The 20,683-nt window shown below is 39.4% G+C and overlaps 1 protein-coding gene across 1 annotated transcript in view; it reads left to right on the top strand.

The window, feature by feature from the left end:
* The first annotated feature begins 1,523 nt into the window (after nt 1-1,523).
* APOOL (apolipoprotein O like) overlaps nt 1,524-20,683 on the top strand; it is an 89,733-nt gene continuing 70,573 nt past the window's right edge. The window contains exon 1 of the mRNA XM_040265624.1: nt 1,524-1,623. Coding sequence (XP_040121558.1) covers nt 1,609-1,623 — 15 coding nt within the window. The 5' untranslated portion in view covers nt 1,524-1,608. The remainder of the gene's footprint in view (nt 1,624-20,683) is intronic.

Below are 20,683 nucleotides of genomic sequence, written 5' to 3'. Positions count from 1 at the left end.
AACCTCACATATGCAGATGACACCACTCTTATGGCAGAAAGTGAAGAGGAACTAAAAAGCCTCTTGATGAAAGTGAAAGAGGAGAGCGAAAAAGTTGGCTTAAAGCTCAACATTCAGAAAACGAAGATCATGGCATCTGGTCTCATCACTTCATGGCACATAGATGGGGAAACAGTGGAAACAGTGGCTGACTTTATTTTGGGGGGCTCCAAAATCACTGCAGATGGTGACTGCAGCCATGAAATTAAAAGACACTTACTCCTTGGAAGGAAAGTTATGACCAACCTAGATAGCATATTAAAAATCAGAAACATTACTTTTCCAACAAAGGTCCATCTAGTCAAGGCTATGGTTTTTCCAGTGGTCATGTATGGATGTGAGAGTTGGACTGTGAAGAGGGCTGAGGGCCGAAGAATTGATGCTTTTGAACTGTGGTGTTGGAGAAGAGTCTTGAGAGTCCCTCGGACTGCAAGGAGATCCAACCAGTCCATCCTAACAGAGATCAGTCCTGGGTGTTCATTGGAAGGACTGATGCTGAAGCTGAAACTCCAATACTTTGACCACCTCATGCGAAGAGTTGGAAAAGACCCTGATGCTGAGAGGGATTGGGGGCAGGAGGAGAAGGGGACAACAGAGGATGAGATGGCTGGATAGCATCACCGACTTGATGCACTTGAGTTTGGGTGAACTCCAGAAGTTGGTGATGGACAGGGTGGCCTTGCTTGCTGTGATTCATGGGGTAGCAAAAAGTCAGACACGACTGAGCAAATCAAATGAACTGAACTGAATGGATTGAAATCAGTAAATTCACACCCCATCCCCATACTGTTTTTATTTTCCTTCATAGCACTTGGCTTTTTGTAACATTTGTCTGTTTCTCTTTTATTCCTGAAATTGTAAGCTCCATGAGGGAAGGCATTACATTATTCTCTACTTTGAACAAATTTGTGGCACATAGTAGGTGCTTAGTCACATAGTCTTAGACTGTATGAACTTGCCCATGTATTGTAGAAGTAACCCGTTTTTTTTGTGACTAGTTATTTATTAAGACGGGCTTCCCTGGTGGCTCAGGGTAAAAAAATCCGCCTGCAATGAGGGAGACCTTGGTTCAATCCCTGGGTTGAGAAGATCCTCTGGAGAAAGGAATGGCTACCTACTCCAGTATTCTGGCCTGGAGAATTCCGTGGGCTGTATAGTCCATGAGATCGCAAAAAGGCGGACACGACTGAGAGACTTTCACTGTCAGTATTTATTAAGGCAGCTGAACTTGGATTTTAAGCCCTCAGCTAGAAAAATCTCATATACCAGAAACAACTAACACAATGAAAAGTTCTGCACCCTGAAAAGCACCTTTCAAATGGACTATGGAGAATATATTCTGAAAGGTGTTATCAGGGACAGCGACAATCAATCACAAAGTTAAGTCATTTCTCCCCAGAGAGGACGAACTGCTGCAACTTCCCAGAGCAGCACTAGAAGGGCGGAGAAAGGGCGGAGCCAGCCGGCGAGTGGCGGGACTGGCTGAGGCTAGTTTAAGTGGAATCTAGTTGAACTGTTTTGTCCCTTTCCGCTCTCCGTGCGACGACTTGGGCGGAGGCGGTCACAGCTATGGCAGCCCTTAGGGTAAGTAAAACAAATATATATATATATACCTTGCTTAGTTTCTGGAGTGCTAATAGCACTATAATAACCAAAGAAGGAGTCCTCCTAACTTCAAAAAGGAGTCCCACAGCAAGAGGCGAGATGGAGATGAGGTTGCGAGAGAACTAGCAAGGTCAGGGAATCTTTAACCGGTTTGAAGCCTCAATACACCTGCCTAGGCTGCAGTCCATGGGGTCGCTAAGAGTCGGACAGGACTGAACGGCTTCACTTTCACTTTTCACTTTCATGCATTGGAAAAGGAAATGGCAACCCACTCCAGTGTTCTTGCCTGGAGAATCCCAGGGACGGGGGAACCTGGTGGGCTGCCGTCTCTGGGGTCGCACAGAGTCGGACACGACTGAAGCGATTTAGCAGCAGCAGCAGCAGCAGCCTGAAACTGTACTCTCCTCAGTTCCCTGCTGTTGACTTTATACGGCGGTGGGGTGAAAACTGGGAAACTGCTGGGTGAAAATGGCCGCCTGGGCGACGAGCAGCAAACAGACTTGTGTCTTGAGCCGAAACAAAGAGAAAAGAAGCCTGGGCATTTGTCTGGGTGCGTAGGGCGGAGCCTCACAACCCTTTGAAGGACTTCGTTAGAAAATTATTTCTGGTAAAATAGACCAGGTCTCTCTGCAGTGCGCGGGTTTGTATTCACTGCTGTTACTCTACGGGTTTGAATAACAAACCTGTTTCTTTTGAGTTCTGCAATGCGAAATGATTCTTTTACTTAGGAATCTGTACAGGAAGTGACCCAACTGGCTGCCAACTGCAATTCCCTAAGTAAGTTTCAGTAACAGTAGTCGACAAATATCTATGGGTAGATATTTGTAGCAGGTTGTAAGTGTAAAATGCACTCTTGCAGGAGATACAGATATGAATAATTCAAGCTCTGTATCAGGCTTGATAAGCCGTTCTCACTTCATTTCTGCATTCATGCATGCATGCATGCTGAGTCGCTTCAGTCGTGTCCGACTCTGTGCGACCCCATGGACAGCAGCCCACCAGGCTCCTCTGTCCAAGGGATTCTCTAGGCATGAATACTGGAGTGGGTTGCCATTGCTCTTCTCTTCTGCATTCATAATTTATTTGAATTACCACAACACCCGTCTAGCTGGACTTGCTGCCTCTAGCCTGGCTCTAATGGAATTCATTTTCCCCTGCACTGCCAGAGTACTAAAATGCCAATCTGATTATGTCCCTCCACTACTTAAAAATCTTTATTGGCACTCCATCATCTGTTCTCTGGGCTCAGATCAGACTATTATGTGTCTAGAACAGCCCAGCCTGCCTTGCCTTTCCAGCTTCTTTTCCCATCTTTCAGGAACTCTCCTAACATCCGTACTTTTACCCTGCTCTTTCTCTGGGTCTGAAGTGCCCTTTACCATCCTCATGTAGTTAGTTCCTATTAATATTTCACTGATTCATTTAACAGTGATTTGTGTACTGCCTCCCCATATGCTAAATGCAAATTGCCTTTTCCAAGACAGTGTCCCAGATCTCCCCAGTCTGATTTAAGTAACTCGCCTTTGTGCTCCCAGAGGACCCTGGGCATACTTTTACCTTTGGACTTATCACACTGCAAGTAATAGACTATTTACTGTCTATTCTACCCTCCTAAATGATAAGCTACTTGAGAGCAGTAATTATATGTTAATTTTTGTATCCTTAGTATTAAACACAAGTATGACTTATATTAGGTACTCAATAAATTCTGCATGAACAAATAAGTGCCAGGCAATGGAGATAAAAGAAATTAAGTTAAGCATTGTATAACAAATGATAATGATTCAGAGTAGGGGAAGTGCCTTGCCTCAGAAGAAGTAAAAAGTGATCTGAGGGTTCAGAAGAGAGCTCACACCTGGTTGAAGAGAATAAAGAAGGACTTCATGGAGGGAGTACAGAGAGAGAATGAGTGGTCAATGGTTAAAAAGCAAACCTGAAAAGTATGTTGTCACTGAAGCCTAGAGAAGGAGACAGTTGAACAGTTTTTTGATTTGGCCAGTAATAAGTCATTGGTAGCTGCCATTTATTAAGTGCTTATTACAAGGCTAGGCACCTTACTAAAATACTTTGTGTATGTTATTTCACTTAATTATCAAGACAACTTTATGTTGAAGATACTATGATCACCATTTTACAAATGAAAAACTAAGGTTAAGAAAATTCAATTAAGTTCCCCAAAGTCATAATGCTAATAAGAGCTGAAGTGAAGTGGTAGAGTGAGAACCTAGATTGTAAAGGGTTGTGTTGTGTTGTGCTCAGTTGCTTCAGTCATGTCCGACTCTTTGCAACCCTATGGACTATAGACCACCAGGCTTCCCTGCATATGGGTATCCCCAGTCGGTTTCCATACCCTCCTCCAGGGGATATTCCCAACCCAGGGATGGAACCTGTGTCTCTTACATCTCCTGCATTGGCAGGTGGGTCTTTACTGCTGAGCCACTAGGGAATCCCCAGATTATAAGGGGTTAGGGAAAGGATTTCCTAAAGGAAATCAGTCCTGAATATTCATTGGAAAGACTGATGCTGAAGCTCCAATACTTTTGCCATCTGATGTGAAGAACTGACTCATTGGAAAAGACCCTGATGCTGGGAGAGATTGAAGGCAGGAGGAGAAGGGGACAACAGAGGATGAGATGGTTGGATGGCATCACTGACTCGATGAACATGAGTTAGAGCAAGATCTGAGAGTTGGTGATGGACAGGGAAACCTGGCATGCTGCAGTCCATGAGATTTCAAAGAGTTGGACATGACTGAACGACTGAACTGAACTGAGGGAAAGGATAAGGGATGGGAAACTGACATTCATTTAGCACCTACTTTGACCAGCTGCTTTACATGTATTATTTCCTTTTAATCTTGTTGATGACCCTAAGAAATGGGGTAATATCCCCATTTTACATATGAAAAAACTGAGGCTTAGAAAAAGTGCTGGCTCCAGGTCATACAGCTACTAGGTGGGAGAACCAGGTTCAAACACAGGTATATTTGGCTTCAAAGTCCCTGATCTTTCCACTACTCATTGCATTCCCTGAAAGGGAGGTGTACATCACTCTTTAGAAAAATGTTATGGTCAAAATAGGGAAGAGATCTTAAGATGGTGGTAGGAAGTTCCAGAAAAGATGTCTTTCATTTAAAAAAAGTAGGAGACTATATGCCAATTAAATCTCAATGAAACTGGGGGAAAAACATGTCAGAAGACCTGAGGAGGTTTGGAGACAGGGAGAAATGTGCAAGAACTACTAAAAATTAATGATAGTGATCACAGCTATTAAACTATTGAACATTTACTGCACTAGGCATTTTGCTAAGTGCATTATGTGAATTTATGCTTCACAATGGCCCAATGAGTAGTTGTTGTTATGAGCATTTTAGAGATAAAGAAGCTGAAATTTAGAAAGATTAAATAACTCTGCCACAGTCACACAGTTGTAAGGGGTCAATCTGAATCTGACATCTCTGATCTGAGTCCAGATCATGGGGCTTAATCTTGATGAAGCATCTGTAAGGCCTAGGTATAAAACGGATGATCTGTGTTAATTTTGAAGCCCCAGAGTTTAATAATAGGGGATAATGTAGAAAGGAGTCCTGAATGTTGGTTAGATAACTCAAAATAGTTTAGATTCATTCTGAAAGATAAGAGCTTTTTGAGCAAATATGATGATAGAACACTGATGTGGAATTAGCCTTGAGAACAAGGTCTGTACTGATCTTACCTCCTGACTTCTTGAATCAGAGAGAATAGCTGGAGGACTGGCTTTCATTTAAAAGGATCAGGAGAAATATAGTGTCAAAAGCCACATTTCATTAATGCCAAAAGTTGAGTGAATTTGGGGAAAATTGGGGTCCTGAAAAATGTTTGTTTATAATAAAATACATAATACTGAAATATGGCTACCATGTACTGAGCAGTTCCTGTGTGTCAGACATTGTATTATGCTGTTGATGACATCATTTCACTTAATTCTCACAAAAAGTTTTCTATGGTAGATAATATAATTGGCTCAAAGAACAGGAGTAGGACAGTAAGGAAATCAAAGCTGAAATAGGAGGTTGTAGTCAGAGAAAAGCTTATTGAGTTTATAATTTAAGCTGTTAACAAGTTCCAGAAAATGGTAAATTCAGGGTGTACTCATGGAGAGTGTAACTGCAGTAGAGTGAAAGCTCTAAGAAGGTGAAGTCAAAGAACAGCAAGGTGAGGTTTTTGAGCGGCTCAATCACATGGACATTAAAGTCACTCAGAGTTATGGCAGGATTTAGAGTATAGAAGAGGGCTTCCCAGGTGTCACTAGTGGTAAAGAACCTTCCTGCCAATGCAGAAGAAGTAAGAAATGAGTGTTCAAACCCTGGGTCAGGAAGATCCTCTGGAGGAAGAAATGGCAACCCACTCCTGTATTCTTGCTTGGAGAACCCTATGGACAGAGGCACCTGGTGGGCTACAGTTCATAGGTTGCAAAGAGTTGGACACAACTGAAGCGACTTAGCACAGCAGACAGAGTATAGAAGAAGGCTATTGGCCAGGATCCTAAATCTTCGATGTGATGAAGTGTCCGGGAGGCAGGTGCTAAGGATGAATAGGTGGGTGGTATGAACCTCAAAGGAGAACTACTTTTCTCTCCTTAATGGGAACTTGTTTTCAGTTTAAATGTAGCATACATACAATTAAGTACACAAATCACAAGCAGCTTAGTAAATTGCCAAAAAATGAACATACTTGTTCAACCGGCACCCAAATTAAAAGAAAACAAGAACATTACCAGCAGCCCAGAAACTTTCCCCTTTTTTCCTCCTCCACCATAGATTAATCTTGCCTATTTTTTAACTTTATGTAAATAGAATTATGCAATATTTACTTTGTTATATCTGCCTTCTTTCACCCAATATTATATTTTTGAGATTAAGCCATTACACATGTATGCTAGTTCATTCATTCTTATGTGCTATATGATATCCTGGAAAAAAGTACTTATGCCTGACCCCCATCCCTGATGGGACATTTTAATATTTTAAAACTCCACCAATGATTCTGTTGTGTTGCTAGGTTCAAGACCCACTGGATTAGGAGGGAATTTGTGGCTTTCATACAAGTTAGAGAAAAAAAGTATTAGGCCTTTTCAGTTTATAAAGAACAGATGCAAGATCAAGTTATCTTTTTTTTTTCCTTACTATGAGATGGTATTCATTTTTATGATTTTTTAATGATTTTTAAATGTTATATATCATTTTAATTTTATTTTTTACTTTACAATACTGTATTGGTTTTGCCATACATTGACGTGAATCCACCACAGGTGTACATGAGTTCCCAACCCTGAACCCCCCTCCCACCACCCTCAAGTTATCTTAAATAGTAGTTTAATGAAAAAATATTTAGGTTAGGAAGAATGCCTAGAAAACTGTCTCACCAGCTAAACAGATTGCAAGTAGAACCATTCAGGATACTGTATTAATGCTGGTAGTCATTCTCATCATTATTCTGCTTCTGTTAACTCTGTGTGTTTCATATTCAGACTTTCCTAGAGACAGGATCTGATCAGGTTGGCTAGGCACAAACCACTGCAAAGTACCCTTCTTAGGCAGAAATTGCACATCAGGCCCTTTGGCAAGGCAGTTTCTTGTTGGCTGTCTTTGGCTCAGGTACGAATCATGGTCCAGTCAGTTTTGGCCAGTGTATGAGTCCTGTTGTTCATAGCATGGTGACCTGTGTTCCAGGGCTTCTTAGAAGGGGCAAGGCAATGAATGGGTACTTTTGGTGTTCATGGTTTTTCTGGTACAATGTACTTCTGAATACTTTCTAGAAGTAAGTAATAAGGTGGTTAAAAATATAGTGAAATATATTTAGAGTTGTTTTTAAAAGCTAACTTATTAGGGTCTTATAATTTAAATTGGAAAATTGGTTGCCCATCTATTTCTGCTTTAATGACTATGCCAAAGCCTTTGACTGTGTGGATCACAATAAGCTGTGGAAAATTCTGAAAGAGATGGGAATACCAGACGACCTGACCTGCCTCTTCAGAAATCTGTATGCAGGTCAGGAAGCAACAGTTAGAACTGGACATGGAACAACAGATTGGTTTCAAATAAGAAAGGGAGTACGTCAAGGCTGTATATTGTCACCCTGCTTATTTAACTTATATGCAGAGTACATCATGAGAAACGCTGGACTGGAAGAAACACAAGCTGGAATCAAGATTGCCAGGAGAAATATCAATAACCTCAGATATGCAGATGACACCACCCTTATGGCAGAAAGTGAAGAGGAACTAAAAAGCCTCTTGATGAAAGTGAAAGAGGAGAGTGAAAAAGTTGGCTTAAAGCTCAACATTCAGAAAATGAAGATCATGGCATCTGGTCCCATCACTTCATGGGAAATAGATGGAGAAACAGTGGAAACAGTGTCAGACTTTATTTTTTTGGGCTCCAAAATCACTGCAGATGGTGACTGCAGCCATGAAATTAAAAGACGCTTACTCCTTGGAAGGAAAGTTATGACCAACCTAGATAGCATATTGAAAAGCAGAGACATTACTTTGCCGACTAAGGTCCGTCTAGTCAAGGCTATGGTTTTTCCTGTGGTCATGTATGAATGTGAGTTGGACTGTGAAGAAAGCTGAGCACGGAAGAATTGATGCTTTTGTGGTGTTGGAGAAGAATCTTGAGAGTCTCTTGAACTGCAGGGAGATCCAACCAATCCAACCAATCTGAAGGAGATCAGCCCTGGGATTTCTTTGGAAGGAATGATGCTAAAGCTGAAACTCCAGTACTTTGGCCACCTTATGTGAAGAGTTGACTCATTGGGAAAGACTCTGATGCTGGGAGGGATTGGGGGCAGGAGGAGAAGGGGACAACAGAGGACGAGATGGCTGGATGGCATCACTGACTCGATGGATGTGACTCTGAGTGAACTCCTGGAGTTGGTGATGGATAGGGAGGCCTGGTGTGCTGCAATACATGAGGTTGCAGAGTCAGACACGACTGAGCGACTGAACTGAACTGATGGACCAAAAAAAAAAAAACCATTGAAACAACCAGTGTAGTAGCAATCTATAGTGGATAATAAATTTCGCTTAGTACAATTTGAGCATGTTAGGGGGAAAAAGTAACCCATTTCTATAATCTCCCTGAGTGAGACCATCTGCTATATAGACTTGATCAGTATTAGTACTCTAAGCTAAGTCATGAGTTGCATACTTAATGTAGATTTGGCCTGGCTGTTTCTGAATCTTTTCTCTCAGTCATTCTGAGACTTACCAGGGACTTCTCATATCACTAGGCTATCTGCTACTGCCATACCCCCTGCTTAGTCTGGCTCTGTAGTTCACCTCTTTCATTCACATTTCCAAATTCATACTTGATATCTTTAGGTGCATCAAATTCAACAAGGGCAAAATTCCTTTCTGTTTGCCAAATTTGACTTTTCTAATGTATTCCTTATTTCATTTAAGAACATGAGCTTCTAAGCTTGGGCTCGTCTTAAATTATCCTCTACACCCATACTGTTAACAAGTCTTCTGGGTACTTTATACTTTCATCCATTCTTGTTCTTTTATACATTCATTGATTTAAAAATATCTTAATGCCTATAATGTGTAGAAGATGGTGATAAACATTGGGGATACAAAGATCAGCAAAATATAAACAAGGTATATAGAAGAGAAAAACTAAAACTAATAAATACATGAAGAAATGCTTAAAACAGATAACTGCATATTAGAACAATGAGGTAACACTTTATTAAGCTAGAGAAAAATAGAATTCTAGTTAATGTTGGTAGGGATTTATTCAGTGAAATTAAGTATATATACATATCCTATGGCATGGCAGTTCTTTTCTTGAGTGTATATCACAAAGATATACAAGTTCATGAGGACACTTATAGAATAATATTCCTCACAGTGTTTTTTTATGGTGACAAGGAGTTTAAGGCAATGTAGTTGTCTATCACTGACAGTGGATAGGTGAAATGTGGTGGATATACACCATACATCAGCTGGAAGAAATTGGTTGTATGAACACAGATGGCTATGTTTTATGAAAAAGGGTAAGAAACAAAATAAATGTAATATGCCATTTATGTTATTTTAAAAAATAAGACAAATGAGATATGTAATAACAAAAAATGTGTGTCTGTGCTCAACTGTGTCTGACTTTTTGCAACCCTATGGAGCCCGCCAGGCTTCTTTGTCCATGGGATTTCCCGGGCAGGAATACTGGAGTGAGTTGCTATTTCCTACTCCAGGGGATCTTCCTGACTCAGGGATCAAACCTTTGTCTCTTGCATCTCCTGCACTGGCAGACAGATTCTCTACCACTGCACCACCTGGGAAGCCAACAATTAAAAATATATGTACAAGTTACTACAATATGCATTTTTAAAAATGCAAACATAATCTAATCATTAAACACATCAGAATACCCACCTACCTATGAAGAGTAAATTAGAGTGAAATTTGATGATTAAAGGAAATTAATTAATTAATCAATCAATTTTAAAAGCAGGAGGACAAAGAAGAGCAAGACCAAAGTATTGTCCTCAAGAAATGGACTCTACGAAACGAAACTGATAAACACAAATTCTATTCAAAACAAAAGATATCTAAAAGTTCAGTTCACTTCAGTCGCTCAGTCGTGTCTGACTCTTTCCGACCCCTTGAATCGCAGCACACCAGGCCTCCCTGTCCATCACCAACTCCTGGAGTTCACCCAAACTCAAGTGCATCGAGTCAGTGATGCCATCCAGACATCTCATCCTCTGTCATCCCCTTCTCCTCCTGCCCCCAGTCCCTCCCAGCATCAGGGTCTTTTCCAATGAGTCAACTCTTTGCATGAGGTGGCCAAAGTACTGGAGTTTCAGCTTCAACATCAGTCCTTCCAATGAACACCCAGGACTGATCTCCTTTAGGATGGACTGGTTGGATCTCCTTGCAGTCCAAGGGACTCTCAAGAGTCTTCTCCAACACTACAGTTCAAAAGCATCAATTCTTCAGCACTCATCTTTCTTCACAGTCCAGCTCTCACATCCATACATGACCACTGGAAAAACCATAGCCTTGACTAGACGGACCTTTGTTGGCAAAGTAATGTCTCTGCTTTTGAATATGCTATCTAGGTTGGTCATAACTTTTCTTCCAAGGAGTAAGCATCTTTTAATTTCATGGCTGCAGTTTCCATCTGCAGTGATTTTGGAGCCCCCCAAAATAAAGTCTGACACTGTTTCCACTGTTTCCCCATCTATTTGCCATGAAGTGATGGGACCAGATGCCATGATCTTCGTTTTCTGAATGTTGAGCTTTAAGCCAACTTTTTCACTCTCCTCTTTCACTTTCATCAAGAGGCTTTTTAGTTTCTCTTCACTTTCTGCCATAAGGGTGGTGTCATCTGCATATCTAAGGTTATTGATATTTCTCCTGGCAATCTTGATTCCAGCTTGTGCTTCTTTCAGCCTGGTGTTTCTCATGCTGTACTCTGCATATAAGTTAAATAAGCAGGGTGACAATATACAGCCTTGATGTACTCCTTTTCCTATTTGGAACCAGTCTGTTGTTCCATGTCCAGTTCTAACTGTTGCTTCCTGACCTGTGCATAATCTAATAGTTACTATGGGAGAAAAGAGGAGGAAATAGTTTAAATGCCTACAGAATATAAGGCTGCTTCATAATTGTTCATTTTAGTTAATTCAAGTATGGATTAAACACCTGGGTTAAGAACTTCTAGTTGCCAAGTGGTGGTAGATTGTATTTTTTATTTTAAATATTTGCAGTCTCTTACTGTAAGAGTATTTTACACCCCTGCCTAGATTTCTTATTCTTTTCCTCTAGCACAAGAATGACTCATATTACTTTACTAGGCAAATATTTTTATAATTTGTTTTTGGCATATCTTTGTACTGATCAAAATATGGTAAAATAAAATATTTACTCCACCTTAGTTAAATTGAAACACAAATCATTGTGTTTATCATGAAAGAACCAGTAGAGCTAAACAGAACTTAATTTTGTAGGCAGAGAAAATACCATTATATCTATTCACTCATCAGTGCTAATGGAACGAAAGGAACAGCATAAATAATTGCAAACCAATATTTGCATTTAACTTTGGAATGTATTTTTATATATATTTTTATGCCTATTGCAAAAATTGCAATTTTGGTCCCTGTGACAAAATTCACAATAGAACTCCTGTGACAAAAACTCACAGAGCCATGCACTGGCAAGGACAATTCATCCTTCCATTAAATTGTTTTGGCACATTTATCAAAACTTAATTGACCCTAAACATAAGGGTTTATTTTTGAACTCTCAATTCTATTCCATTGATCTGTATTCTGTCTTTGTGCCAGTATTATATTTTCTTCTTTGCTATAGCTTTTTATTAAGTTTGAAATCAGAAAATGTGAGTTTTCTAAATTTGGCCTTTTTTTAGTATTATTTATTGTGAAATAATTTCAAAAGTACAGAAAAACTGAAAGAAAAGTACAAAGAACCCATCTTAAATCAGATCCTACAGTTGTTAACTTTTGCCATTTTCCCCCTTTCACCTCTATTAGAATTTTTCCTTTTCTTTTTTTTTTTTTAATGTTTCCTTTTCTGATCAGTCTGAGAGCAAGCTGCAGACATATTGCTATTTCACCCATGAATATTTCACTGTGTATTTCCTCAGAAGCATATACTGTTCTTTAACCTCTGTGCAAGCCTCCTAATCTGAGATAGTAACACTGATAGAATTCTACCATCCAATCCATAGATGCCATTTAAATTTCACCCACTGCACAATGTCTCCTTTTCTTTTCTAGTGTGTTAGTCATTCATTATGTCTGACTCTTTGCAACCCTATTGACTATAGCCCACCAGGCTCCTCTGTCCATGGGATTCTCCAGGCAAGAATACTGGAGTGGGTAGCCATTCCCTTCTCCAGGGGATCTTCCTGACCCAGGGATCGAACCCACATTTCCCACATTACAGGCAGATTCTTTACTGTATGAGCCACCATGGAAGGCCAGAGGCCAGGATCTAAATCTAGAATCATGCATGACATTTCCTTATCATTCCTTTTTGATCTGCTTTAATCTGAAATAGTTTCTCAGTCTTCCTGTCTTTCATGAGTGACTTTAAAAGTTTTTTTTTTCTTCTAGTTTTATTGAGATGCAATTGACATGCAGAACTTCATAAGTTTAAGTTGTACAGAATGATTTGACTTACAACCTGAAATGATTATCATAGTAACTTTAGTGAACATGTATCAATCATCTCGTTTAGATACAAAATTAAAGAAATAGAAAAAATTTCCTTGTGATGAGAATTCCAATTTTTATATTTTTTCTCAAGATGTTGACTTTTCTAGGTTCCTTGCATTTCCATATGAATATTATAATCAGCATATCAATTTGAAAAAAGGGACATTTGAAATTTTGATAGTGATTACATTGAATCAGTAGATCAGTTTGGAGTATATTGCTATCTTGACAGTGCTGAGTCTGACAATCCATGAATTTGGGATGTCTTTCAGTTGATTTAGGTCTTTAATTTTTTTCAACAATATTTTGTAGTTTTCAGCCTAGAGAGTCTTGTACTTATTTTGCAAGTCTTGCAAGACTTGAAAATTTAGCACTGTATTAAATTTATTCCTATTTTATTCTTTTAATGTTCTTGTTAATGAAATTATTTTCATAATTTCATTTTCGTCTTATTCATTACATGCAAATAGAAATAAGGTGTACCTTGGGATATAGATTTATATCCTGTGTACCTTGCAGCCTTGCTGAATTCGTTTATTATCTTGAATAGTCGAGTGCATGCATGTACGTGTGTGTGTATGAGTGTATTTCTTAGGATTTTCTGCGTACAAGATCATGTCGTGTATAGAGATAGTTTTACTTCTTTTCTAAACTACATGCCTTTTATTTCTTTTTATTGTCTTATTGCCCTGGCTGGAACTTCCAGTGAAGTGTTGAATAGAAGTAGTGACAGTAGACATTCTGTTCTTGTTCCTGATCATAGCTTTCAGCTACTTGTCATGAAATTGTTAGCTGTGGGATTTTATAGGCACCCTTCACTGGGTTAAGGGAGTTATTTTCTATTCCTAATTTGTTGAGTGGCTTTTTAAAAACATGGAAAAGTACTAGTATTTGTCAAATGCTTTTTCTGTGTCTGTTGATATGGTCATTTGTTTTATTGTCTATTATTTTACTAACATGATACATTGATTAATTTTCATTTGTTAGACTAAACTTGCATTCTTTTTTTTGAAGTTTATTTTTAATTGGAGGGTAATTGCTCTACAGTGTTGTGTTGGTTTCTGCCATGCATCAACATGAATCCACCATAGACATGTATACCTATGTTCCCTCCCTCCATGCCCTCCCTCCCACCCCATCCAACTCCTCTAGATAACCTTACATTCTTGATACATATCCCACTTGGTCAGATGCATAGGTCTCTTTATACATGTCTATATTCAATTTTATTATTTACTTGAAGATTTTTAATCTATATTTATAAGCAATGTTGGTCTGTAGTTTTCTTGTGATGTCTTTGGTTTTGGTGCCAGGACACCAAATGAGAGGGAAAGTGTTGCCTCCTCTGCTCTTTTTTCTTCTTTAAACATTAGGTAGAATTTACCCATGAAGCTATGACAAACCTAAACAGCATATTAAAAAGCAGAGACATTACTTTGCCAATGAAGGTCCGTCTAGTCAAAGCTATGGTTTTTCCAGTAGTCATGTATGAATGTGAGAGTTGGACTATAAGGAAAGCTGAGCACCAAAGAATTGATGCTTTTGAACTGTGGTGTTGAAGACTCTTGAGAGTCCCTTGGACTTCAAGGAGATCCAGCCAGTCAGTCCTAAAGTAAATCAGTCCTGAATATTCATTGAAAGGACTGATGCTGAAGCTGAAGCTCCAATACTTTGGCAACCTGGTACGAAGAACTGACTCATTGGAAAAGACCCTGATGCTGGGAAAGATTGAAGGCAGGAGGAGAAGGAGACAATAGAGGATGAGATGGTTGGATGGCATCACTGACTTGATGGACACAAGTTTGAGCAAGATTCAGGAGTTGGTGATGGACAGGGAAGCCTGGCATGCTGCAGTCCATGGGGTCACAAAGAGTTAGACAGGACTGAGCTAACTGACTGAACTGAACTGAGCTGAACCACCTAGAAAGCCCATAATCTTGTCAGCAAAGAGTTGGACATGACTGAGCGACTGAACTGAATTCAACTGACCCATGAAGCAGTCTACACCTGGGCTTTCCTTATAGGAAGACTTTTTAGTGTTAATTAATAATTCTGCCTAATCTTTAAAAAAGAATTAACATCAATCTTTCAAAAATTTGTCCAAAAAATAGCACAGGAGGCAACACTTCCCCTCATACTGTTACATATTCAGATTTTCTATTTCCTCTTTTATTTTTTTGGTAATTTGTGTCTTTCTAAGAATTTGTTCATTTCTTCTAAGTTATCTAATTTGTTGTTGTACAGTTGTTCATAATATTATCTTAAAATGTTTTTCTTGTAAAGTCAATATGTGATGTCCTCTCTTTCATTAATGGGCTTCCCTGGTGGCTCAGCAGGGAAGAATCTGCCTGCCAATGCAGGGGACATAAGTTTGATCCTTGGGTCAGGAAGATCCCCTGGAGAAGGAAATGATAACCCACTCCAGTATTCTTGCCTGGGGAATCCCATGGACGGAGAAGCCTGGTGGCCTACAATCCATGGGGTTGCAAAGGAGTTGGACACAACTGGGCGACTAAACAACAACAACTTTCATTACTAATTTTAGTAATTTGAGAGTTTTCTGACCTTGTTCAAAGGCTTGTCAATTTTGCTGCTCATTTCAAAAAAGTGACTTTTGGTTGTGTTGATTTTTCTGGGTTGATTTTCTTTCCTCTATTTCATTTATTTACACTCTAATCTTCATTCCTTCCTTCCTTCTACTTGCTTTGGGGTTAAGTTTCCTTTTCTACTTTCCTAAGATAAATTATTAGATTATTGATTTGAGGTATTGTTTTTCTAGCATTTACAGCTATATATAAATTTCCCTTTCAATACTGCTTTTACTGCATACGTAAGTTTTGGTCTCTTGTCTTAATTTACATTCAATTCAAAGTGTTATCTGATTTTACTTGTGAATTTTCTTCTTTGGGCTGTTGGTATTTAGGAGTGTTTAGTCGGTTTTTGTTTTTAATTATTCTTTACATACTTGTGCATTTTTTTAGATCTTTATATTGTTCTTTTCTAATTTAATTTTGTTGTAGCTAGAGACTGTACTTTCTTTGTATAATTTAACATCTTTTGAGACCTGTTCTATGCCTACTGTACGGTCTATCCTGGAGAATGTTCCATATGCACTTAATAAGAATGTATATTCTACTGTTGTGAGATAAAAGTGTGCTGTGGAAGTCTGTTAGGTCTACTTAGTTTATATTGTTCAGATCTTCTGAATTGCTAACTTCCTGCATAATTTACTTTATTAAAATAATACATTGAAAAAATAAAATAAAATAAAATAATACATTGAAATTTCTGTTATTACATTGTCTAATTTTTCCCTTCTGTTGTTTTTTTTGTTGTTGTTCTTTACTTTCTGTTTGTTCTGTTTTTCCTTTCTGTGTTTTGTGTCAGTTTTTGTTTCAAATATTTTGTGGCTCTGTTGTTAGGTGCATATATGTTTATAATTGTGATCATATATGTTTCAGGTAGATTTACTATTTTACCATCATAATATGTCTCTTTAGCTCTAGTAACAACTTTTGCCTCAGTCAAATCACGGTGGCTGTTTTCCTGGTGTATCATTTTCTATGCTTATACTTTTGAGGAATTTGTGAGGGAGAAAGTGGTCTTCCCGTCCTCTTCCTCCGCCATCTTAGGACCGCCCCCCTATGCTTTTACTTTTTAAAAAAATTATTTATTTATTTATTTGGCTGCATTGGGTCTTAGTTGTGGCACACAGACTCTTTCATTGTAGCCTGTGGGCTTCTATTTGTGGCTCAGGCCCCAGAGTTCATGGGCTCAGTAGTTGTGGTTTGTGAGCTCTCTAGTCGCAGCTTGTTGGTTTAGTTGCCCCATAGCACATGGGATCTTAGTTCCCTGACCAGGGATTGAACCCTTGTACCCTACATTGGAGGGTAGAGTCTTTTTTTGTTTTTAACTCTTTTTAAAAATTTTATTTATTTTTTAATTGAAGAATGATTGCTGTACAGAATTTTGTTGTTTTCTGTCAAACTTCAACATGAATCAGACATAGGTATACATATATCCCCTGCCTCTTACTACTGGGCCACCAGGGAAATCCCTATGCTTTTATGTTTAACCTAAATATATCTTTGTATCTAAAATATATTTTCTTTGGACAAGGTATACTTGGATTTTTTTTTAATAAAATCTGACAAACTTTGTTTTTTGATTGCATTATTTAACTCACTCATATTTAATGTAATTATTGAGGCAATTAGATTTATTTTTGTGATTTTGCTTTCATTTTCTATGTCTCGTGTCAATTTTTGTTCTTCTCTTCCTCCTTTAATGCCTTTACTTGTATTCAGTAGATATTTTATGGTGTGCCAAGCAGGTGCTGTATCAGAACAACTCTTTAGCAGCATAGAGACATGAGGGAATATGGGACTGGAATTTTCACCAACTGGTTTCCTCAACCTTCTCAATAGAGAAGGAGCTAGGCATGGAAAACTAGTGTGTATGGTATCTTCCGGTTTTCACCAACTGCCAAATCCACCTATGCATGTGTGCATGCTCAGTTGCTAAGTCATGTCCAACTCTTTGCTACCCCATGAACTACAGCAGGCCAGGCTTCCCTGTCTTTCACCAACTCCCTGAGCTTGCTCAAACTCATGTCCATTGAGTCAGTGATGCCATCTAACCATCGCATCCTCTGTCATCCCTTTCTCTTCTTGCCTTCAATCTTTCCCAGCATCAAAGTCTTTGCCAGTGATTCAGTTCTTCACATCAGGTGGCCAAAGTATTGGAGCTTCAGCTTCAGCATCAGCCCTTCCAATGTATATTCAGGACTGATTCCCTTTAGGATTCACTGATTTCATCTATTTGCTGTCCAAGAGACTCCCAAAAGTCTTCCACAGCACTACAGTTCAAAAGTATCAATTCCTTGGTGCTCAGCCTTCTTTATGGTCCAACTCTCACATCCATAACATGACTACTGGAAAAACAATAGCTTTGACTGTATGGACCTTTGTCAGCAACGTGATGTATCCACTTCTTAATATGCTGTCTAGGTTTATCATAGCTTTTCTTCCAAGGAACAAGCAACTTTTAACTTCATGATTGGAGTCAATGTCCACAGGTTTTTTTGGAGACCACCTGAGAGTAGATTAAAGGAGTGCAGGCCCCACCCTCCCTTGCCCCTTAAACCATTATTATGAAACCCTTCATCAAATCCTCTGGGCTTGGGAAACAGAGTTTTTAAAGGGAGGAGCCCACTGTGTTCCCATTTGCCTGACAAAGTTATAAAGCCATCCTATTGCCAAAATCTTGGCTCTCTGTTCATCAATAATGTGTGGCAAACAGTAATATGGAGACAGAGTTATAGAGGAGAAGGAAAGAATGGCTTTATTACCTTGCCAGGCAAAGGGGGAACACAGTAGGCTAGTGCCTCAAGAGCTATGCATTCCTCCCTGGTGAATAGGGAGGAGTCAGACAGGGGTATGTGATAAGGATCAAGGCAGTAACAGTCTTTCTTTAGAGTTTCAAAAGGGTGGAGTTGCTGACAAGATTATGGGCTTCCTAGGTGGTTCAGCTCAGTTCAGTTCAGTCCCTTGTTAGCTCAGTCCTGTGTGACTCTTTGTGACCCCATGGACTGCAGCATGCCAGGCCTCCCTGTCTATCACCAACTCCTAGAGTTTACTCAAATTCATGTCCTTTGAGTCAGTGATGCTATCCAACCATCTCATCCTCTATCATCCCCTTCTCCTCCCACCTTCAGTCTTTTTCAGCATCAGGGTCTTTTCCAATGAGTCAGTTCTTTGCATCAGATGGCCAAAATATTGGAATTTCTGCTTCAACATCAGTCCTTCCAATGAATATTCAGGACTGATTTCCTTTAGGATGGACTGGCTGGATCTCCTTGCAGTCCAAGGGACTCTCAAGAGTCTTCTCCAACACCACAGTTCAAAAACATCAAGTCTTCAACTCTCAGCTTTCCTTATAGTCCAACTCTCACATCCATATATGACCACTGGAAAAACCATAGCCTTGACTAGACGGAACTTTGTTGGCAAAGTAAAGTCTCTGCTTTTTAATATGCTGTCTAGGTTGGTCATAACTTTTCTTCCCAGGAGTAAGCATCTTTTAATTTCATGGCTGCAGTCACCATCTGCAGTGAGTTTGGAGCCCCCCAAAATAAAGTGTGCCCATTTCCACTATTTCCCCATGAAGAGATGGGACCAGGTGCCACATTCTTAGGTTTTTGAATGTTGAGGTTAAGCCAACTTTTCCACTCTCCTCTTTCGTTTTCATCAAGAGGCTCTTTAGTTCTTCTTTGCTTTCTGCCATAAGGGTGGTGTCATCTGCATATCTGAGGTTATTGATATTTCTCCTGGCATCTTGATTCCAAAGAATAGCAAGAAGAGATAAGAAAGCCTTCTTCAGTGATCAATGCAAAGAAATAGAGGAAAACAACAGAATGGGAAAGACTAACTCCCCATGTCATTAGGTGCCCAATATGCTACTGAGATCAGTGGAGAAATAACTCCAGAAAGAATGAAGGGATGGAACCAAAGCAAAAACAATACCCAGCTGTGGATGTGACTGGTGATAGAAGCAAGGTCCGATGCTGTAAAGAGCAATATTGCATAGGAACCTGGGATGTCAGGTCCATGAATCAAGGCAAACTGGAAGTGGTCAAACAAGAGATGGCAAGAGTGAACGTCGAGATTCTAGGAATCAGTGAACTAAAATGGACTGGAATGGGTGAATTTAACTCACATGACCATTATATCTACTACTGCGGGCAGGAATCCCTCAGAAGAAATGGAGTAGCCATCATGGTCAACAAAAGAGTCTGAAATGCAGTACTTGTATACAATCTCAAAAAAGACAGAATGATCTCTGTTCATCTCCAAGGCAAACCATTCAGTATCACAGTTGTCCAAGTCTATGCCCCAACCAGTAATGCTGAAGAAGCTGAAGTTGAACGGTTTTATGAAGACCTACAAGACCTTTTAGAACTAACACCCCAAAAAGATGTCCTTTTCATTATAGGGGACTGGAATGCAAAGGTAGAAAGTCAAGAAACACCTGGAGTAACAGGCAAATTTGGCCTTGGAATGCAGAATGAAGCAGGACAAAGACTAATAGAGTTTTGCCAAGAAAACGCACTGGTCATAGCAAACACCCTCTTCCAACAACACAAGAGAAGACTCTACACATGGACATCACCAGATGGTCAACACCAAAATCAGATTGATTATATTCTATGCAGCCAAAGATGGAGAAGCTCTATACAGTCAACGAAAACAAGACCGGGAGCTGACTGTGGCTCAGATCATGAACTCCTTATTACCAAATTCAGACTCAAATTGAAGAAAGTAGGGAAAACAGCTAGATCATTCAGGTATGACCTAAATCAAATCCTTTATGAATATACAGTGGAAGTGAGAAATAGATTTAAGGGCCTAGATCTGATAGAGTGCCTGATGAGCTATGGACAGAGGTTTGTGACATTGTACAGGAGACAGGGATCAAGACCATCCCCATGGAAAAGAAATGCAAAAAAGCAAAATGGCTGTCTGGGGAGGCCTTACAAATCGCTGTGAAAAGAAGAGAGGCAAAAAGCCAAGGAGAAAAGGAAAGATATAAGCATCTGAATGCAGAGTTCCAAAGAATAGCAAGAAAAGATAAGAAAGCCTTCTTCAGCAATCAATGCAAAGAAATAGACAAAAACAACAGAATGAGAAAGATTAGAGATCTCTTCAAGAAAATGAGAGATACCAAGGGAACATTTCATGCAAAGATGGGCTCAATAAAGTGCAGAAATGGTATGGACCTAACAGAAGCAGAAGATATTAAGAAGAGGT

This window comes from Oryx dammah, unplaced genomic scaffold (assembly GCF_014754425.2).
Source record: "Oryx dammah isolate SB20612 unplaced genomic scaffold, SCBI_Odam_1.1 HiC_scaffold_23, whole genome shotgun sequence".
In the NCBI taxonomy this organism is placed as follows: domain Eukaryota; kingdom Metazoa; phylum Chordata; class Mammalia; order Artiodactyla; family Bovidae; genus Oryx; species Oryx dammah.
Note: the sequence above shows the minus strand (reverse complement) of the source record. Positions and strands in the feature narration are given on the sequence as shown.